General features: G+C 30.9%; 2 protein-coding genes across 3 annotated transcripts in view; both read left to right on the forward strand.

The window, feature by feature from the left end:
- The first annotated feature begins 1,430 nt into the window (after nucleotides 1–1,430).
- Nucleotides 1,431–6,211, forward strand: LOC107064364 (U-scoloptoxin(01)-Cw1a). Its single transcript, XM_015317005.2, has 6 exons — nucleotides 1,431–1,633; nucleotides 1,879–1,950; nucleotides 4,657–4,779; nucleotides 4,908–5,009; nucleotides 5,088–5,742; nucleotides 5,830–6,211. Exons 2-5 carry the CDS (start codon nucleotides 1,879–1,881, stop codon nucleotides 5,163–5,165), a joined length of 375 nt encoding a protein of 124 aa, XP_015172491.1. The 5' UTR covers nucleotides 1,431–1,633; the 3' UTR covers nucleotides 5,166–5,742; nucleotides 5,830–6,211.
- Nucleotides 6,212–9,368: 3,157 nt separating this feature from the next.
- The window catches only part of LOC107064331 (uncharacterized), a 29,625-nt gene continuing 16,345 nt past the window's right edge, over nucleotides 9,369–22,648 (forward strand). For both annotated transcript variants that reach the window (XM_015316944.2, XM_089178375.1), the window contains exon 1: nucleotides 9,369–9,748. The gene's annotated coding sequence lies outside the window, so the exon portion shown is untranslated. The remainder of the gene's footprint in view (nucleotides 9,749–22,648) is intronic.

Consider the following 22,648-nt stretch of genomic DNA (forward strand, 5'->3'; position numbering starts at 1 on the left):
ACGCGAGGACGCAGATCATTTCGACAACTCGAAGGACGACGAAAAATAAAAGAAGAGAGAGAGAGGGAAGGATACGATCGAGGCTTTTGTTTCTCGCTTGGCTAAGTTTTAATGTAGATAAATATACTTACTACACATACGGTCGTTTTATTGGTTGGATCTTTTTCTCCTGCGACCTTGGATCTTGAGAAGGATCCGTTTCAGAGGGATGAGTATTCTCCCCTCTCCTAGTATTTTCCATTTCGTCGATTAATCTAAAGGAAAAAAAAACTAACTACACGTTCGTATCTGATGGAAGGAAATGACTGTTTTCGTATTCTTCGTAAGAGAGGAAGAATAAAAAAGAAGAAGAACATAGTCGTTGATTAAGCAGCACTGAATTAACGGTCGATCCTTTTAAATGATGAGAAACTTAGCTTCGTTTAAAACTCGCGCCATTTTCACGCCTTAGAGATCGCGTTGTATGATTACGTAACTAAGTACTTACTACGAAAGCATTTAATATTCACAAGAATAAAAAAAATTAAGAAGAAGAAGAAAGAAAAGGTGGAACGTTACAGGGTAGTAGATCAAACACACGTTATGAATGTTTCCTGAGAATCCGATAGTCCAAGCGCGAAAAAGGTTCGCCCGCGATAAATCATCGCTTTCCGTTTTCTTCCGTATCCTTTTATTTATTCATTCTATCTCTAATACGAAAGAGACGAACGAGTTAGACGATCTTCTCTTTATACGCATAATTCTTTGTAATACTTATGACAATGGCGTAAGTAAGATCTGTTGAAAGTAGTAAATAAAATACCTAAAATATACGATAAAAATAAAGAAAATGATATCGTACGTAAGATGAATGATGTTAGCCAAATCATAATCCCTAAATACTTAATGATTTCACTGACATTAAACCATTTCACCTATACCTCTATTATCATTTTCTTGTAAAATACATTCTTACTCAATTATGCGGTCGGTTGTAAATCAAGAAGTAAATCGGCAGAAGCAATTAAGAAAAATGAGAAAATGATTAATCAAAACGAACAAAAATAATGAAAAAACAGATGCCCGAACGAATGAATGTAATTTCCGTATCGAGAAAACTTGAGGATTCTGAGTGGTCAGGAAGAGGAGTAAGTGGAAGGATACAAGGAGGATAGGGTAGGGGAAGGGAGGCTGGGAGGTTGTAGGAGACTCACGTTTTCACGGGTGTAAGAACACGAAGTAATTGCGTAATAAAAGAATCTGTTGCTCCGCAGGAGGGATTCCTCTATATTCCTCTCTCCAACCTCCCTCCTGGGATCTTCTCTTCCTTCGTTCGTCCGACTTGTGGGAGCCCCAAGAAAGAGGGGCTCTCAAGAACCCCCCTTTTTCTCTCTTCTCGATCTCTAAAGCCATATATATACCACCACTTCGTGAATCTGTTCTTTGAGGAAGACACTTTGAAGTTATAGCGTCGTCTTCAAATTCGTTATTGGTGAAACGAAAAAAAGAGAGAGAGAAAGAGAAAAAAAAAGAGAGAAAGAGAATCCAGTGTGGCGCGAACCAACCAATCGAAAAACAAATCGCACCAAGATAAATGCCATCCACGTGGAAGGATACTAAGGATTCCAAGGAGAGATAGGATTTTTCCGAAACGGTTCGTCGGCCATTTGTTTTTTATACTCTGACGTTAAACTACCCTTTACTCATCTTACATCGTTTCAACATGAATCGCATATTCATTTTAACTCGAACCAACTAGTCTTTTGTACCAAAAACAATTTCGTTTGGTTTCAAGTTTCACTGTGTTTCATGTGTTCCTTTTTTATTTAGTTATATATTATTCTTTCTTTATCTTTTTTGTTTAACTCACAATCAGTTAAATTATTTGATTAATTATAGATGATTTCGAGATATCAAGTTCTCGCTGCGATCACGCTGCTTACAACTATCTTGTTTTATCGGACGATGGCGGTAAGTAAATTCTTAAAAGAAAAGAAAAATAAGAAAAAAAAATACTAAATGATTACGCGAAATATAATAAACAGTAAACCACAGACAGACATTGATGCGTTTCACGCGTAGCAACGAATTCTCGCGGAACGGTGGAGTCTGAAGGAAAGAAAATAAAAAAGAAAAAGAAACGATCGCTAGTTACGTAATTTGTCAGGCCGCGTTTGTCATAGAAAGGGAGCAGAATCTCATTTGCGAAAGTAACCTATTATATTTAAAGCGCAAAATTATTATTTTCATCGCGCCTTCTCACGACTCGCTATGCAACAATGACAGTGAGCGAATAAGCGGTATCTCGCACGCATCTTCCTTTCGGTTGGCAACATTAAGTAATTCAATAATTAATTCTTCTTACGTGAAGAGGTGCTTTCTAGAGAAACGTCTTGTTAGGCGTATTCAGAATCTCCGAGATAACTACGAATAAAATTCATAAAAAAAAAAAATGTCTACCCGTGACTGCATAACGTTTCGTGTGTTCTACTTTTTTTCCCGCTTTATTAATAAAAGACGAAAACAAAGCACAATGTACGGCTGATATGTATAACATATTTGCATATATATTAGGTTTTAGGGCTCAAGTAATTTCTGTTTCCGGGATAAAATTGATATGCTAAAATAGAAATTAGATATGACTCTACCTTAGAATATAATATGAATCTTTTAAAAATCATCAACTGTAGAGATACGTATTAACAAAACAAAAAATAAAAAAACAAAAAAGAGAAAATTTAGTTTGAAAATTGAACGACGTTATACCACCGAATGAGTTGTTGCAAAATTGGACGGAAAGTTGAGATAAATAGGGACTCCCATTGTAAACACGAACAACTAAATCCATGAAGTGTGAAGGCTAAAACGTCGCGTGGATCTCGATGCGTGAACGCAGAAAATTTCACCGGATGCGAGGACCACATTGAGAGGAGGCACGAATTTGAGAAGATCGCGAACGAGATTACAAAGAGAATCACCACTCTGACATACAGTGAGTCATAGGAATTATTCGTACCCCTATTGTCAATTTAGAACAATCAATATTTTTTTGAAATAAAATATTTCTAAATTCTTATACACAGAAGCATACTTTAGGATTATTCCATTTTTTAAATTAATATTAATTTTATTGCAAAAGAGCATTTGATTATAAAAAAGTAAAACTGTATATAACTTACACAGAATTTTGTCTTATCAAATATGCTTAATCATCTCAAAAGTATTATAAAATGCAAATAAAGATGAACTAAATACCACATACAAAAATAATTATTGTATTTCTATATCTTATGTAGATACAAATTCCTTTATGAGACAAAAAAATTGTTGATCATTTAAGTAAAATTACATTTCTTTAACAATGAAATGTTCTTCTGCAATCAAATCTATATCAATTGAAATTTTAATAATCTTAAAATAGGTTTGTACGTATAAGAATTTTGAAGTTTTGCATTACAAGTAGATATCAATAATTTCAAAATTTATATTGGAAGCATATATTTCTGTGACTCACTGATGTATAAACGACCATACGATGTGATAAATTCACAAGCAAAAATTCCAATAGCTTTTATTACATTCGAGATGCATAATAATTGATTTTGGTTGTAAAGAGTACAAGAAAATATTAAATTTCGAAAAATAGTACTAAAAATCCAAGGTAAAAAAACCCTAAAATATAAAACAGTAATACTAACGACGAAATTTAGATTTCCGTTAAATACTTATATACAACCTTGACCAGTTCAGCTGTCACAGCGAAAGACTCGATGATATCTTCTCCTTCTCCCAAGTTTGAATTGGAAAAGAAGAATAAAAGAAGCTGGAGCAATGGGGGTACTCATTCGCACGCGAGCACGAGCTCGTAACCGGTAAACAGTAAACAAGAACTCGAATACAAAGGCATGGAGAGGTGCATCCGCTCGCAGAGAACAATGTAATCCGACTTCCGGTCAAGCCGTTGGCATGTGTATACATTGAACTAACTCCGATCCGCCGTGACGTGTCGCAATGGTCTCTTCTTCTCGAGTCGGTTGCGAAAAATTAGTTAATTAGCTCACCCTCTCGCTTTAACATCTCCTTACTCTCTCTCTCTCTCTCTCTCTCTCTCTCTCTCTTTCTTTCTTTCTTTTTCTCTTTCTCTCTTTCTCTCTATTTTTATCTTTATTTTCCCTACCACTCATTTTATCTTTTCGAGTATCGTCGAGATAATAGAGGAAATGCGATTTATAGCCATGCATTATTCTCGCCTTGAATCTCTTCAAAGATCCACAGGTTCCTTCATCAATGACGATGATATGCAGCGAAAGTAAAGGCGTTAGACATTGCGTTTCGAAAGAATGATAATGATGCAATCCTTATGAGGCTACCCTGTTCTTTTTACCACACCTCTTCTCGTCGTTATTATGAATTTAACTAACGAAAAATTATGTGAGAGGAATTTTAAAATATGTCTTCTTACAAATTTTATAATAAAACAAAAATAAAAAAAAATTATATATGTATTGTTTTAGGGCACTTATTAAAAGATTAATAAAATTCTTTCTTTTACGAATATAAAGAAGATATTAAAATATTTTTATAGGAAGTTACTTATAAAATATGCAACAGGGGATGTGTTTTGTATATGTGTGTGTATGATGAAATTTGAGATGAATAATCGTATTAAATTTTTAGCAAGTCGATGGGTACACACCTGGTGTCGATTATCCCATCTACAATTCCGTACCATTTGGACTAACCTTTACCTGTGGAGGAAAGTTACCTGGGTATTATGCGGATCCAGAAGCAAGATGTCAGGTCAGTATTAAAAAATTATCATTTTTAAAATAACTTTTATCTCGAAAACAAAAACTGGTATCGTAATTTCTTATAATTATATTATTTATAAATATTAAATTATTTTTTATTTGTTTTCTTTTTTATAGGTATGGCATTGGTGCTTACCAAACGGTCGACAATTCAGCTTCCTTTGTCCTAACGGCACAGTATTTAGTCAAACGGCACGAGTCTGTGATTGGTGGTTCAAGGTAAATTTATAGATATAAAAAATTTATTAAATAAATAGGAAAAAGTAAATATTTTTTATTAATTTTTTGTTTTTACAGGTCGACTGTAACGATTCTCCCAGACTTTATGGCATAAACGATGACCTCTACAGAGACGTGAATGGAAACAGGATTTAAATATTGTCAAAGAACTTGACCCGTCTATATATATAGCAATAAGTGTATAATAATAAAAAATCTTTTTCTATAAACACAATACAACAATACAACAATAATACAGTCGGCATTATTTTAAACAAGTTATAGTTATCTAACTTATCGACGTGTGGTATAGAATTTCTCTTTTTTACCTACTGTGCGATGATTTTAATCGAACAAACATAAACTGAAATTCAAAGAACTTGAAAATATTTCTTTCCCAATGTGGATATTAAAACTATATAATAACTTTAATATTTTTATAAACAATAATTTTTTGTTTACCGACTTGTTAGATATAATAATATAAGTCTTATTTAATATTAACATGTATATGTATTTTTTTTTTTGTTAAGATTCCAGTTTTTCAATTTTGTAATTTATGTGCCAATTTAAAGTACTACACAGAGAATTTCTCGTCCCACCATCAAAGGTGGAGTCGCCAACTATCAGAATCGAACCCTAGCGATTTCTTGGCACGATTGGATAATAGAAAGTGAACAGTCTCGAGGAACGAACAGCTGATTCTCTCACCGCAATCGAAACTTTGATGCAGGTGTTGTTACACTTTTCCAATCGCATTTCATAGACTCGATTATTCGATTAACTTTTTTATTGTAGATTAATATTAATCGTATTCCAGAAAACGTTCCCGACATTCTCAATCGCAAAGACGGTACTTCCGTTTTCAATAAGTTCATTTTTAATACTCCAAGGACAACAACGTCATTAAAGAGACATGAATTGATGTCAGAACAGGATGATATGGAAATCGGAGTGATTGTTTTTCTTTTTCAAGCATTTTCTTTATAAATTTTATAACAATCCGCCTAAGGCAATGCATAACGAGACATTAAAAACAAAAAAAGACAGTGAAGCTTCCTGAAATGATAATATCTCTCTTATAACATTTGAATAATTATTATACATAAATGTCCATCCGTATTTTAAATAACAGATTCTACTTGGATAAACGATGATAAAAATAAAGAAAGACGGTCATCGATACTAGTCAAAAGATTAAAGTTATCGAGATGTTTGCACGCACCTGTATTCGTTATGAGATAATTGAATCGAGACTCGTCTTTGAATATATAAGGTGTTCTAAGAAATTTCTGTACATTAGTAGTCATGATATCGGTAAGGAACCAACAAGCGTTGGCCACAAAATAATTTTAAATCATTTGGAGAAGGCTATATCCTAAATGTAAAAAAATTTGTCTCTGTTTTAGCATTGAAATTACAAAGAAACTTTTTACTCAATCTAATACTTATATCCTAAAATTAAATGTTTACATCAACCGTTCAAATAATTCAATTATAGCTTAAAAGTAAATTTCAGTTTAGTGAGTTACAAATTATTTCTTTAGTTTAATCATAAGATTATACCTAGAAAGTTTAATAGAAACCTGTTGGAATACCTTGTATAATATAACTGAGAATAGATAAGCCTGTGGGCGTTCTTTACAGCTTGTCTATCGACGAAGTTACATCGTAAATGACATTATGAAAGATTCTCAATATGAATAATACTGAAAAATAAATAAATTTACAGATATTAATAATAATATGAAATGAATAGTAAACAAACTTTTGAACTTCTCTTAAATTTATTTAAATTGACTCGAAGTTCTTATTAGTTGAGACTACTCTATTCTTCCAATCAATATTTAACAATCTTAAAAGATAATGCGAAAAGATCAAACATTTCTTTAACGTAGAAAGTCATTATTTGATATTTAAATCGTGGCAGATGAACACAAAATTGCATCTTATTTTTTTTTTTTTTTTAAATCTATTTAACATAGGTAAAAGCACGCAATAGTGAAGGCCAAGTTACTAGAGAGAGCATCTTAAGTCACCTTTTGCCTTGCTTTCATCATTCCCTTTTTTTCATTCTACTAAGAAATCATGAGGTTTTGCGGGTAGATCGTATCGTGAAAGAGAAGAAAAACAATGCGTATCAAAAGAGAGAGAGAAAGAAAAAGAGAAAGAAAGAAAGAGGGAGGAGAGTGTTTCCTTCTTTATCACTCTGGTTTGCTCTCTCTCTTTGATTTTCTTGTTGCACGTCACATTTGCAAATATCAGAGGCGTGTGTATTCAGAGCTGTTCGGAATTCTTGACGATCCCTCATTGAAAGATCAATAGACGTATAGATACTCATGCAGAAACTTGGTAGTATTAAATAAATAAGAAAAACAAAAAATAATATTTTCGTATATAAAAGATAAATTTTATATGAAAACAAATCTGAATATACCTCGAATGAAAAATTCATTCTTCGAGAGACTCCCGTGGGCATCCTCAAAAAGGATTGGTTTTTTTTTTAAAGGAGCTAAGGGCATTGAACTGTAAAAAACTGGCTTTCCAATACTTCGGAAGGTTTTTATCAAATAAAATCTTTGTTCGATGAGTAAAAATGTTAGAATAAATAATATGTATATAGATTAGGTATGTATATTCTAATACGTATTCTAATATTATTCTAATATGTTATTTAATATATTATATCAAATAGGTATACTTCAACAATGGCATAAATATTTTTACATGATGTAACCTAAGGAATTATTGCAATATATCTCTGTTATTTATGGAAATTTTAGTTCTTGATTTATCAATAAATTACAACTTTTATTTTATATGTTACAAATATATTCAAATACATAATATTATATAAGTTATATAAATTTCAACAAAAATTTATTATTATATATTATAATGAACGATTTTTAATATTTCATTGAATTAACATTTTGTTTAATTACGTCATTATAACATTTAAATATATTGGATATATATGATATTATCATATATTTTATTTAGATATTCCAATGAAATACGTTACTGTTCTTTGTTTAATCGTAATTTTAATTTCTTTTTCGTCCAAATAGGTTTTCTTATTTGACGATCCAATATAATGCAATTTCAAAAATAAAATTAACTATAAAACTAATTTTCACGTCTTGATTGTCGTTACGAATTCGTAGATATAGATTATTTTTATATGATCCATGTTAATTTCTGCAGAAACTCACACCACTTGATGATAAAATTTACCAAACAATGAGAAATTTTTATCTACGATTTTATATTCTATCTATAAAAGAAATAAAATTATAATTCGCCTTAGTTACTGTGTATCCATCCTGTATATCATAATATACTATTCTTTATGTATATATCACCAATTCTCTATATAATAAATACTATTCTTAAAATAAAACGTGTCAGAGATAATAGACTATTTTATTGTCATTATTACCAGTTACTAACCAAAAAATTATATCAATCAAGTATTTAGAATGTATCATCTGTTTTCAAATTTTAACGATTCTTAGCATAAGTAACTATCAAGATGGCTATCGATCGTATGAAAATATCGGCGAAGTGGCCCCCGCACATGTCGTTTGCAAGGCGAGCTCTAGCACGTCCTTTTGTCGAGAGAGCACGCGTTCCACTTTCACTTTGTTTCGATAGATATTCGACGATACGATTATAACGTACATTATAAGAGTTTATTTGTATGTGAGCGGGGAAGTCTGCCCTGTGGTTTGCTCTATATCTTCCTTTCTTCTTATTCTGGTAGTAAACTTGAGCTTCTTTCGTTCATCGAATTCTATCTTTACGATTAAAGAAAAAAATGAATCGTAGCCATAAGTCTTAAATCTCTTGATATATTAGGTATAAAAAATTATTCGGTGATCTTTTTACCAAATTTAATGTTATTATTTATTTATAAAGTAATCATACATCTGTTATTATTCGAAATAGTCTCCATGATATTCGATGAATTGGATCCATCTTTCAGACAATTGATGAATTCTTTTGATGATCAAAAAAACATGACGATGAAGAGTTTAATATTTAAGTACTGAATGAACTTTACATCTAATGTAATCTTTCGTGATAGATTCATTGTTGATAAAAGTAGTGGGTGGATCTAATGATTCGTTCGTCAAGTAGCGACACAGGTGTACTCGACTCGAGACGAGGAATCGAAGAAAGGAGTTTGCCTTTCCAATACAGTCAAGGAACTTCAGAAAGGTAATAAGATTCTACGCCATTGGACGAAGTAAGAGCAAAGAAGAGTGGAACGTCAATCGAGAAGGAGTAGGAGGACGCCAATGCAAGTCCGAGTTCCCCTCCTCGATCTTATCCTCGCTGGTAGAAAGCTCAACCAGACCGACGGTGGGCCAAGCGCAACAACGCTCCTGCTGCTGGCTTTTCCACTTCCAGACCGCAGTCTTCTGACTGGACCGGACGCGCGGTCTTGCTTCTATCTCGAAACGTGTGAACTAAAGACATCTTTTACCTTTTTTTTGCTTATAACCGAGTGGACCGGCGTCATCTTCCACCTTTATAAATTTATTCAACAAAATAATATTTTGATTCTTTCGTTTATATTACTTTTATCGAATAATACGTGTGTACCAGGTATAGGGGAAAAAAGAAAGGAGAGAAAGAGTACTCTCTCTCATTCCTGGTGTGCTTTCATGAGAGGACGACGGTGCTTTCATGAGGGATTAAACAGCGAAGAAACAGCGGAGCCGTGAGACCAGGTCGGTGTCTTCAGCGAATTTCACTTATCATTAGTCTACTCTACCTGGGATGTTAAATAAAGAAAAAGAGGGAGAAAGAAAGAAAGAGAGAGAGAGTTAAACAATCTTTTGTGAAGAATAAAAATCAAAGGAAAAGAGGTGACTCGCGGTTAGCAATTGTTGATCAACCCGAACGTTTTTAGGAAGAGTTCGTAAAAAAGAGCACACGACTTAAACGAGTCTAATGAAATTCTATTTTGGATTACCCCATCCGACGGGAGACCGGTATAATCACAGTGTTTATCCTTAAAACGCGCGAATCTCTTAAACGTTTTTCTTCGTGGATTGTAGCAATAATCACTAACTCCTTCGCGTGAGTTTCCGAACGAAACCAAGTAACATCTTTGAAATCTTAGTAACTGCGAATGAAATCCGAGAAAATAAATGATCATAAGTGATCTGTAAGAGAAACTATTTAAAATGAATCGAGTCGGCTATGGGGAAATCCGGGAAATCGAGGATTTGTTATTCATTTCGATCATCTTCCGGTGGAAGCGTGACCGTGATCACGATAAATCAGTTTTCTCAGCGCTAAAAAACGAACCATAATGCTTAACGGATCTTCCTTTTACGCGTCGATCTCTCTTATACATTTTTTTTTATTTTATTAAACAAAGGGTAGAATAGAAGAAAGACAGCTGTTCGTTTCTCTTCTTTCCCTTTTTCCTTTCCTTTACCCTCTCTTTCTCTATTTCATGGAAGACAATCTCCGTTGACTATTCTTTGATTTTAAAAGGAGCCAATTTCGTCATTGATTCTAGCACACGCTCGACTTTCCACTCGATATGCTCCACCCTAGAACATCGTGAATTCGCTTTCTTCTTCTCGAATTCTTTTATATACCTAGTTTCGTTTTAACGAAATCACTAGTTGAGAATCGTTAAAGATTACAGAAGTTCGTAACACCCATTCTCTCTATTTTTTTCTTTCTCTTTCTCCAGCACGTAACTTAGCGTGTTCCAGCACGAAACATGCCTGCTGTTCATCGAACGTTACATGAATTATTTTTTTTTTTTTTTGGTTTTGTACAAACGCTTCGTGACCGAACTTACGTTAACGTCCTAGAACACGTCGACAATCTAACATTAAGGATCGATGAAACCTGATTATTTAATAGTCAAAAATCTCTTTGAGAAATTATCCTAGAGTTCATTAGTACAATCACACACATTCTATCTAACGCGCTAGTTCTTACGCGTCTACGTTCACTTTCGATCGGCGGATTCCGTACGCACGTTCGAAAGTGAATTTAATTTGCGAGGAGCCCGTTAGAGGCGACACGCCTAGTCTCTACGTGTTTTTTTTTATATGTATACTTATATATTATATAGAGGATATCAACACATATCTTGTATAAAATACAGTAAGAATATTCTAATTATACATTACTTATTACACAGATTAATGTTTTCTTATTCATTCAATAAAAATAAAAATATATATGAATGAATATATAGCTATATTATAATTATATTATGATTAACATAATTAAAATAACATTTAAAGTAATACAAATAATTATTACAGTAAATAGAAACATTTACATTTCATCAAATAAGCATTTTTTTCATTTATTTTGTATGTATTTTTTTAAAAGTTTCACCTGCAATATATAAAGAGAAAACATCGAGATATATTTTGTCATATTTTTTATTATGTAAAAACTTTAAGTAGAAATTACAAAAATTCAAAACTAAAAAATCTATCAGCTAACTGCGAGCTTACATATATGTAAGCACATTTATAAAATGTAATATACACTTATCCATAAAGAGTAAAGTATTTTAATGGAAATTCCAAGAATATTTAGCTTATCAAAAAATAGTATCTTTCGTTGTGCTTATATTTATCGTTTAAAAAAAATAAATAATCTTTTAATAAAAAATACGTAAATACCGGAGTGCAAATAAACCAAGAGACATTCATTTGTTCCCATTTTTATTCTCTAACCCGTATATTGTGTAAGTATATATCAGGACAAGCCGAAGGCCGAATGTACGACATTTTTTCGCCGGCTCTCTTTTCATAAACAATATCGCACGGCACGTTGTTACGACACAGAACGGGCTAGCATACTCGTCGGCTTTCTCCAATATACGACGACGGAAAAATAAACCAGCTACTTCACCATAATCAAACGCACCGATAGTTTTATACTTGATCCTATTACATTCGTAACGAGGCTTATCGTTAATCGACCAAAATTTTTAATTGTGTCGACACCTTCGTTTTCTTTTTATTCTAAATTTTCTCTTTCTTTCGCAATTAATCATACTTGTCAATGAGAATAATTCTACGAATAATAATAACATTTCTATAGCAAAACTCTTCATATAAAATTAAACAAATTGACTGTATACATATACGTCAGTAATTAAAATAGACAAAGTCCAAAAATTAAATAAAATTTTTTTTGATTTTTTTTTTATAATATAAATTAAATTATAAAACAAATTTTTTTTATTGTTTTTTGTATTCTACTACCATACCGATACTTATATATTACATGTTGGTTTTATTAATTTATTTAAAAACTTTCACACACTCGATCATACGTCGATCTATTATGAAGATCAAAATTCAATTTGAAACTCCACTTCTTTAAGTCTACCTACCCCTTACTTTGAAATATCAAATATGCGTCCCTTATCTTGTGAAAGAAAAAGAGAGAAGATTAAATTTTACATATGTATATACATGTTGTAATAACGGATAGTTCATATAGGAAAAATGATTGATCGATTATCAGAATATCGATAAATCTTTTTGATCGTAAATTCCGTTTAAATTAAGTACAATGACTCGTTTCGTACTATATCTACACATCGCTTGGTCGCATACTAGCAGAGAAATAAGATACTTATGAGATAGATACAATGTTACGTAAACGGTCCTATATACTTCTTACACCTTCTAGTCGGTGTAAATATAAAACATTTATCTTTTTCAAATCATACAGACTCCTATCGATAAAACATTCATTTTTGGTACGCATTTATATAACCATCCAATCCATTTCACCAATCCTTCGCAGAAATTCTACAGAGTAGATATTTAACGTATATGCATATGTACATATATATAATGTATTTACATGCATATATACAATCTTAAAACACCTACCTATGGGAAAGACAAATCGAGAATTACGTGGAACGAGCGAAGGGCTTGTAGAGCGCTGGATAGAAAATTATGTTCAAGGTGGGTCACCGATGAAAGGAATTTACTTTCGAGATTGTACCGTCTACATTTTACAAACATACTCTATACATACATATAGAATACCTTTGAAAGAATATATATTTATATTAACGCGAAATCTATTTATTCATGAAATTACCACCTACACTATGAAATAACTATACTGATTTGTTAAAATATAAGATAAGATAGAATTACATACTTTCTTTAGGCAATATAAAAATTCACAAGAGGCGAGTAGTTAAGACATGAAATTAAAATTTGATTTTTAAAGTACAGAAAGAGATAAGAACAGATAACTATGAGCATTATTGTAAAAAAATAAGCCAAATTTAAAGATGAATCAAATTTCAATATCATACTCTAACTACTCGCTTTTCGGAAATTCATATTTTATTAATGTAAGTTATTTTATAAAATAAGTAGTTTAAATATATACTAAATTCTTTTCGTATGCTTTTATTAAAGCGCCTAGTTATTTCATATAAGACCTAGGGTTTCCACGATTTAACTGAATTATTACAATTTAACGCTGATATCTATACATATATATATACATCTCTTCGTGGTTTTCAAGAAGTTAGTTTGCAACGATACCAGTCGAACGACGTTCCTGCTCGGTTCAAGGATCACTTGTATTCGCTCCCAAGGACACGTACTCTCAGGAACAAGACAACAACGACAAAGAGGACGACCCTACGAATAAGAAGAAGTTTGTGGTTAACTTGAGGTCAAAGAACCGCGACGGGAACTCTCTCGAAAGAATCATCGTGAGACGCGTAATGATCCAGTACTAATCGTACGGTGCAGTTGGTAACGACAAACGATCGTTGTTGGCAGTGAAAAGTAAACTTGTCATATGATATACATATGTATTAATATACTTATGTATTTCGCGACATAGGTGATTACCTTTAACGAGCGTATCCGCCATTTCCCCATATACATATGTGTGTATGTGTATATAAGTTTTCCATTCTTTTTATTCTTTCATAGTCAGACGACAGAATCAAGATTGAAATTATAATCAGTGATTTATTCGCTTAATGTATAGACCTATTGAAGGTTAATAGAATGTAAAGAACATTCGAAATGGATGGCAGAAATAATTGAGCCAATCATTTCCGAAATCGATTAACTTTAAAAAATAAACAGTATCATATTGATGAAATCATATAAATTGTTATTTTATTAATAATTCAATGATAATGAAAATTATTGTTGTTTAGAGATACTGAACTTAATACTAACCTAAATATATATATATATATAGGAAATTTATTTGAAATATAAAAATTTAAGCATCATTTAAATAAAATAAGATATTAAAATTTTATTCAAAATTTAAAAATAAAAAATGTTTAAAAACAGAATGGTAATCATTGTGAACAAGCACAAACAAAATTTAGGTTAACAAATTTCTTGCTAATCATTTAAAAGACTATCATTTGAATATAGAAATAAAATAAATGAATACAATTTGCATTCATTCATTCATTTACACATCTATTGTAAGAGGAAAGAAAGACAAAAATAATCAAGATTATCTCTTCCGGAAAGTAACTTTCTCGTTGATTTAAATTCTTTCAAAAGTCGAAAGGGTTCATCGTCCGTAAATTCTAATCCTGTTCTCATAAAAAAAAGAGCCAGGGTAAAAAAAGAACTAACGATTTCATTTTTCGTTTTAATCGCCATCGGCGATTCGCTCCAAATCCGATTTCTTTTACAATGTAGCCATACTCAATCGAAAAAATCATAGTACCGTTTCGAATTTGCGTTCCGTTCGATTCTAGATTCTCTTGTCAATCGATATATATATATATATATATCTACTACTACCTTTTTACTTTTCGCCGAGGAAATCGTACCAGGGAAAGTACAAATACAAAAGTGATCTGGTGTTTCTACTTTTTGTTATTTCCCATCGAATCAGAAAATATAGTTTAATGAGAAATACGAGACGATCGTGCAAAACGCCACTTGCGTTTTTCCACCTTCTTTTTATCCACAGACCAATCAATTTCAAATAGCTACATATGTACACATATTAAAATCTATTTTTTCCAGAATGTGTAATGTTACGGGAAATACTACACCTTTCCTAAAATTCGTTCAAATCGTTTAACAATCAAATTGGGAATACAAACGATTTATTTGATCGAAAATGCAATAATTTTATTTATTTAAAGAAAGTAAAATAAAATCTAAAATTATTTCTTTTTTTTTTTTTAGATATTCAAATTTCGATAATGTATTTAAATGAGTCAAAAATTTTGATCATAAAATTTTTATTTCATTCTTTATAAAATATTTCTCTTTGAAGGTATATGAAATATCAAAAAGTAGCTAATGCTACTAAACATTTAAAAGAACCATTATTTTTTTCGATACATTCATTCTATCAAGTATACATTCTTTCATCGAAAATAAACAGTAAAAAAGTCAAAGTTTGTAACTTCATTTATGAATAATGAATTTGAATTATTTCAGGGTCTAACTTATACAAGTGTTTTAATGCTTGTATTTAATATAAAAATAATCTTTTTAAACATTTATGATATAGTGATCCAATCATGTCATAAATAATTTTTAAAAATTATTAAAATTCATTGGTATTTCATTGAAGTTATTTCTAATTATTTATTCAGTATACGTTTTTGTATATTTAAAATGTGTCAATAGTGATGATTTCTTCACACTCTGCGTTACGTTATATCGCTTTCTTGAAGTATTTATTTAACAATTTTGCAATGAATAAATATTAATGATGTACCGTAATGTTTCATGCTATTTTTATACGATAAATCCTTTAAAAATAAACTATGGACGTACATAATACATACGAAGAATGTGAAAGTCATCGATGATGAATTATGACGTTCAATATTGAAAAAATATTTCATTAAAAAATAATCAAAAAAGAAAGGAATACAATATAATTCGCTGAAAAGGAAGAAAAAGGAACAAAATCATCGCGGAAACATCAAAAACATTTTTCGTTATTCATTTTTTACCGCATCGGATAACAAACGAAATTATATTTTCTTTTGACCAAACTAAATCTTACACAATAAATCAATAAAACAACGCGAAACGGCACTTTACGGTTGAATAAATTTTATTCGAAGCCAAGAGTGAAATCATTTATTCCCAAGCCGGTTTTAAGTCGGCAAAAGCAACCAAAACGCTTTCCGGCTTACATCGAAGCAATGTTGAACGTCGATGGATTTACCTACTCGTAGAAAATTTCAAGTTAAACACTGTGTATATGCATATACATAGTTATGAACAAGTATAACACTGCATCGATTCCTGGTTGAACGTTCTCAAAAACTCGAATATTGAAAATTGAACAAATTCTTAACAATGTCGGAAGATGGAATTAATAATAGCAAAGATCTGCCATTCCAATGACAAAAATATCGATATTCTTTCTCATAATTATCAGAGAAAGGGGTTACACGATCTTGCAACGTTCTATTTTAAATCTCTCATTGCTATGTCGATTAGTATGAAGTAATCTCGAGCTCGAAATAAAATTGGTTAAAATCTTCTAAAAGAAGGAAATGTTTCGAAGTACCAACGATTCACGGATTTGAAAGATATTAACGTAATCTCGGAATAGAAGACGTCTTTTCGAAATACTGAGTATATACGTATTTAGGTATATACATTGATGTCGACTAACTCACGAATAATCTCGACGGCTCGTCACGAGAAGATCTACGCGGCATTAAGCTTGAATCTTGAGTAAGGCAATGTTCGACTTTTAACATTTAGTAAGAGAAAAATTTATCGCTTAGAAATTATCCTGACGTCTATTATAGTAAAAACATGCTGTCTACGGTAATCAGATATTATATCAAGACGCATTGAAAATTATGATTGAAAATTTGGCGAATCAAGACTTGTAATAAAACGAAACGTAAAATTTAGTTAATAAACGTTTTCTCGCGATTTTATCGAATGGTGATACGAGACTTTGCAATTGGTAATTGCATAATTTAGTATCGCACGTGCAAGACACACGTACGAGATTACAAACCTCGATGCATTGACACAGATACTCCGATTTATGTGCATACATACATATGTAAGTATATTTGTAAGTTGTTCAAAGCACAGTTGGCTTGAAAATAAATGTGAAAGAGTGAAAGAACGAAAGAAAGAGATAGAAAATAAACAATACTCGTTTCCAAGGGCATAGGCCAGATATAGTAGTCAATCTAACGCAATTCAACTAACGGATATCTGATTTTAGATTGGATCGAAACTATAAATGCCGAGCACTAAACCACTGTAACGAGATTCACGCTGATTAGCGTGCATAAATTTCATCAGGAATTACGTACATATGATTTCCAAGCGATTCAGTACAATCCTTTTTAACGTATGATCGAAGATTATCAGATTGTAAAGACGTATCAAGTTTTAATCTTATGTTTTACTACACGTTTCCTTTGAATTCATAGATAATCTCGTTATTTTCTAAAACTATAAGTTTTATTTTTGATGTATAGTAAAATTCTTTTCATATGTTTTCTCAAAAACGTCTAATTATTTAAAGTAAAACCTAAGTTTTTTACGATTTAATTAAATTATACAATTTAATTCTGACATATACACGTATGCACATATATGTATATAACTCATCAACAGTTTCTCATGTCTGCAACTCACCAAACTCGCGCACATCTGCATAGTATTTGCATAACGACAAAACACGCATACATATACGCAAAATGGATGTAAAATACTAATCTAATGTCGTTGTTACATGTTTCGGCATTCGAATAAAACTAATAATAAATATGAATACAGCTATGACATATATTCAACGGATACCTAACCGTACACGAGAGTTTTTATTTTATTTACAAGTTCTACGACGAGATTCTTATTGTTAATAAAATAAAAACGACAACACACAGTCGAATATAAACACCGTTTGAAGAATGAAATATATTTATACAAATAAACAAAACATTAAATAACTAACTTTTTGACTTTTTAACATGTTTATTTTTGCACAAGAAATTACAATATATTTTACACAACTATAAAAATAAACAAAAGTTTGAAGTATAATTCTAAAAACGCCTAATTTATATAATAATTAAATAAGGAACTAAATACCAATCGCTTATATAATTTCGCTAAAGGGAAATTTAATACAAATCCCTGTAGCGGACGCTATAGGGACAGACGCTAGGAACAGTCTTTAGACTAGAGTGTTGCATAAGCCTTTGCGCTAAATAATGGCACATTTTCTTGAATTGCATCCCAAAAAGTGCAATAAAAAGGAAGCACGCATACATTAAATAACTGAGAGACAGTTCTTTCGATAAGCTTAACCCCTACTCACCCATTCCTTTCTTAGTCGTCATTCTTGACGATGTTTTCAATGAATATGAAAACAATACACTGGACATGAAAATTAGATACAAGCCTAATCTAGAAGCAACATGTATATTATTAACCCTTATTATGCATTGGGATTCAATTTGACCACAAATCTTTCTATATACTAATGAAACCAACATTAAATTCAAGCTTTCTTTTCGACAGTTTTATTTTTTTCTTTTGCAAATTTAATATAAAAAGTATTTCTAACTGTTTTGTTCAAAAAGTTTATAGTTGCCTAGATATTTAAAAGGATTTAATTGACCACATGTGCAATTAATAATTCGCTATATAGGTCTGCATACTAAGAGTTAAATATAGATATACTTAAAACAAAAATAATAATAAATAACGTATTCTTCCTTTGCTAGAAGTAATATAATAAAAATTGGATTCGTAGCGTGTGAAACTCGTCTCATAATATTCTTGCTCGAATGAACATCATGATAAATCTATCTAAACTAGAAGAATCGTGACAAAAGAATAAATGCTACATATAAATCGTGAACACAGCTGCTTCTATTAGAGATTTATTTTCGCTTGATTTTAAATCACTTTTGAGAAGTGAATTATACTTAACCCAGTCATCCACTTTTCTTCATTTCTTTTAAAAAACCATTCTCTGATTAACATTTCAATTATTTTTATATGTCTAATAGATACTTCTTATATTCCAACGTATTTCAATCGTTAAAAACTTACATTCACATATAAGAACATGATTAATATGCGACGTACGGTATCAAACCCGTCTTGATTATAACGGATCAACTTCACTAAAGACAAAATATGAAAAGACATTGAAAACAAACGGATTGAATCTAACGGAATTTAAATGAAACCATTTATTTATATTTTCATATCATTTACTGCTCGATGACCGTACAAAATTTTATTATTTAATGGCATTAAACTCATTATTAAGGAATTTAATTTTAAATATGAAAAATTAAGCATTAATTAATTTCTTCCATATTAAAATTTAAAAAAAAGAAACAATTCTAAAAGTGAAGTTAATCGCTTTGACCTATTAATGGTTTATATAATATTTAATTAATTCTATCTTTACACCTATTATGACTACTGACAAATATACATAAATCAATGAAAGTAGACAACAAATCAAGATCACTTCGTACACGATTATTCTCGTGTATTCGAATCAACAACGAATTCGTTTGTTCAAGAAAGGTAATAACACGATAAGAGCACAAGACATGTTATATTTCAAGCAAACGATTACGAAAAAGGACGGTTTTGATGACATTCTCATCGAACGGTGGCTCACCTAAAAAAGAAAAATTAACGATAATCTTATGAGAAAAGGTGAAAGGCTATAATATATCTTTCGTGATATTATCTACTGTCATCTTGTTCGATGTCATTTTTGTTTTCTACTATTTCTTTATTTTATCTTTCTCTTTCTTTCTCTTTTGATTCTTCGAATCATCATCATATTAGCCAGCGAGCAATAACACAAAGGTAAATTTTTCTTCAACCAGCAATTTACTCGATAATACATTACTCTGGACGATCATTCGCTACAGCATTCGTATTGGTAGGCACGAGGAAATGAAAGCCTGCCACGGCATGCTTTGCTTTTGAAGGCTATCGAGTTTTGTAACCACGCCTTGGCGCATACTCGATCGAAAAAGAAGAAAAAGAAATATCAAACTTACTATCATCGTAAACATGATACGCGAAAATCTGTTAAGGGCTTCTTAATCAATAAAAAATTATACACAAACGAATAAATATAAAAGTTGTTACAAAAATTGTTCTTATGTCAACTATGCAAAACGGATACTGCGGATGACAATAAATTTTTAACGTATAATTAACAATTTAATGTCGAATAAATTTCAAATTAATATATTCATCTAATAACTTATATGGATAGAAAAAAAAAAAGAAAATTTATTGTCTTAATTTTTAGATTAAACTTACTCTTATATTATTTAATATATTAAGTATATTCTTTTAATCTTCTAAATAAAATCTCAACAAGATTTTGCAAAAAATTAACAAAATTGAATGATATTTATAAATAACTTTTACAACATTTAACGTTTTAATTGTATTAGTAACTCTGTTGAAGATCGATGTCGTTATTTAATAAAAGTTAATCGAGCGTATAAGTTAACAGTTGTAATAGTTTCAGTCATCATTTCCGGAGACCTTTAGTGGTCGCGGATGACCGTTATTCGTATGTCGTAACGTAACGTAATTTACCGTAAGGTAACGTTATGAATATCACGTTATGTGTAGTATATTGAAGCTGATAAAAAAGAAAAAATCTATCTTGGACAGCTTCCTTTAAAAAAAGAAGATATCTTTCAATCGAAAACAAGAGAGGTCTTCAATTTACGTTACTAAGAAAGAAGTAATCGTGCAGAAGGCTTAGCATTTTCAATTTATGTTCTTCGTCGTTCATCGAATAGTAAACGACCATCAATTTTAAGTTTAGCATGTTGAATAAAAAGGTTAATCGTTGCCTTTAACCGTCAGATCTAAATGTTAAAACTGGTTGAATAACATTTATTTTTTAATTTAATAAAAACCTTGTAATATAAAATCTTATTGAATATCTTTTATCACGGAGTGGATCAATGGTCAGAAAATTAACGAGTATCATTCTATAATATTATATACGTTGCTGTGTAGATGACAAATAAGTTTATATTATATTTTAAAATAACGTGTAAAATACAAATATTTTTTATTTCATACTATTTTTCTCAGTTATATACGATCCATTCTGTTATATTAACTTTTTCTGTATATAAAATCGTATATAATTCGTGTCAGTAAAAAATAATAAAATACAGAGTATATGGTGCATGTAAAACTTAACAAGAAAGGTAAGAAACTTTTGGAACAATACACAATGCAGATAATATAATTATATAAGTAAATATTTACAAAGATAATTTTTCAAGGAAGTTCAAGAGAATGTGATTTAGTTGTTAGTAATATTTTTATTTTCGTCTCGGTTTCCTTTGAAAAATGTAGAACGCTCCATAAAACGATGCTAGACCGACTAGCATATTTCGCATCAATTAAAATCGCTATCGCCGTGCTCCAGTTCGTACCAAGAGATCGTTATCGTTCGTATGTATGTGTGAAAGTAAGGGAGAAACGGAGATCATCAACAATTTTCTCGTTGGTTAGAAACGAAGGACCATGTCATTCCGTTACACAAGTTTTCGTAATCGCTTGTCTCGTGTCACAACGTAGGTAAGTACTCGAGTTCTCAAGCTACCTGGGAAATCCTCTTGCTTTGGATTACCTCCCTACGGAAGTTACATGAAAGAAACTTTGCAAGATCTCAAGGAAGTCTTCAAGTCCACCGAGCACGATTCTTCTTCTTCCGTATCCAAAATTCTCAAAATTTAAATAATGATAGACGTTGAACGTATAATTATATTCATTTTTATCAAACCTAAGTATGATTTATTTCAATTTTATATATTTATACGTCTTAATATAATAATTTAATGTCAATATTTATTTAATATAATATAAAAATAATAAAAATAATATTTTTCATAGTACTGATGAAGATTGTTTTTTTAATTATTAATTAATTAATAAATAATAAATAAATAAATAATAAAAAATAATTAATAAATATTAATTAATTAATAAAGATTGCTTTAATAATGCAAACCCATAGAACTTTTTCTTTCTTTAGTTAATAACGGAAATACATTAAAACTTTTTCCCAAATTGCTCAATTCATTTTATTACCGTTCCAAGCGAAGACCAGAATATCTCTATTAAGCATATATTATATACACGCCTGTATGATAGTCGATTTTTTGTCTAAAAGTAGCCGTTACAAACCGAAATGGTAACCGAGACTGAACCAATACGAAAGAAACATGTTGCAAGGTTACTTTCACCGGGTTTATCCAATGATAAAAGGATCCAAGTCCAAAATATCGTCATCGAGAAGTTTGAAACTTCAAGGTTGTACGTAACATCTTTCGAAAACTTCTCCGAACGCGGAATTTCTTCTTTGAAAGAAACTCTAATAATATATCTAACGACCAATTATATAGTTTCATTTTAATGTATATTCGCGTAGAAGAAAATAAGATTTTTAAGGACAGAGTGTGGAAAAATAATATTGTTTCTACTTACTAGCTGACTACAATATAGCTAAACCCAAGACCTTTCGGTTTTCATCGGTATTAACTTTCATGCTGTAATTCTCGTACGATTCGAAAGGAAGACTATCGTGCGTTAATTAAC

Source organism: Polistes dominula, unplaced genomic scaffold, assembly GCF_049000335.1.
Source record: "Polistes dominula isolate Pdom_NZ unplaced genomic scaffold, Pdom_raw_medaka contig_77, whole genome shotgun sequence".
NCBI classification, from domain to species: Eukaryota; Metazoa; Arthropoda; class Insecta; order Hymenoptera; family Vespidae; genus Polistes; species Polistes dominula.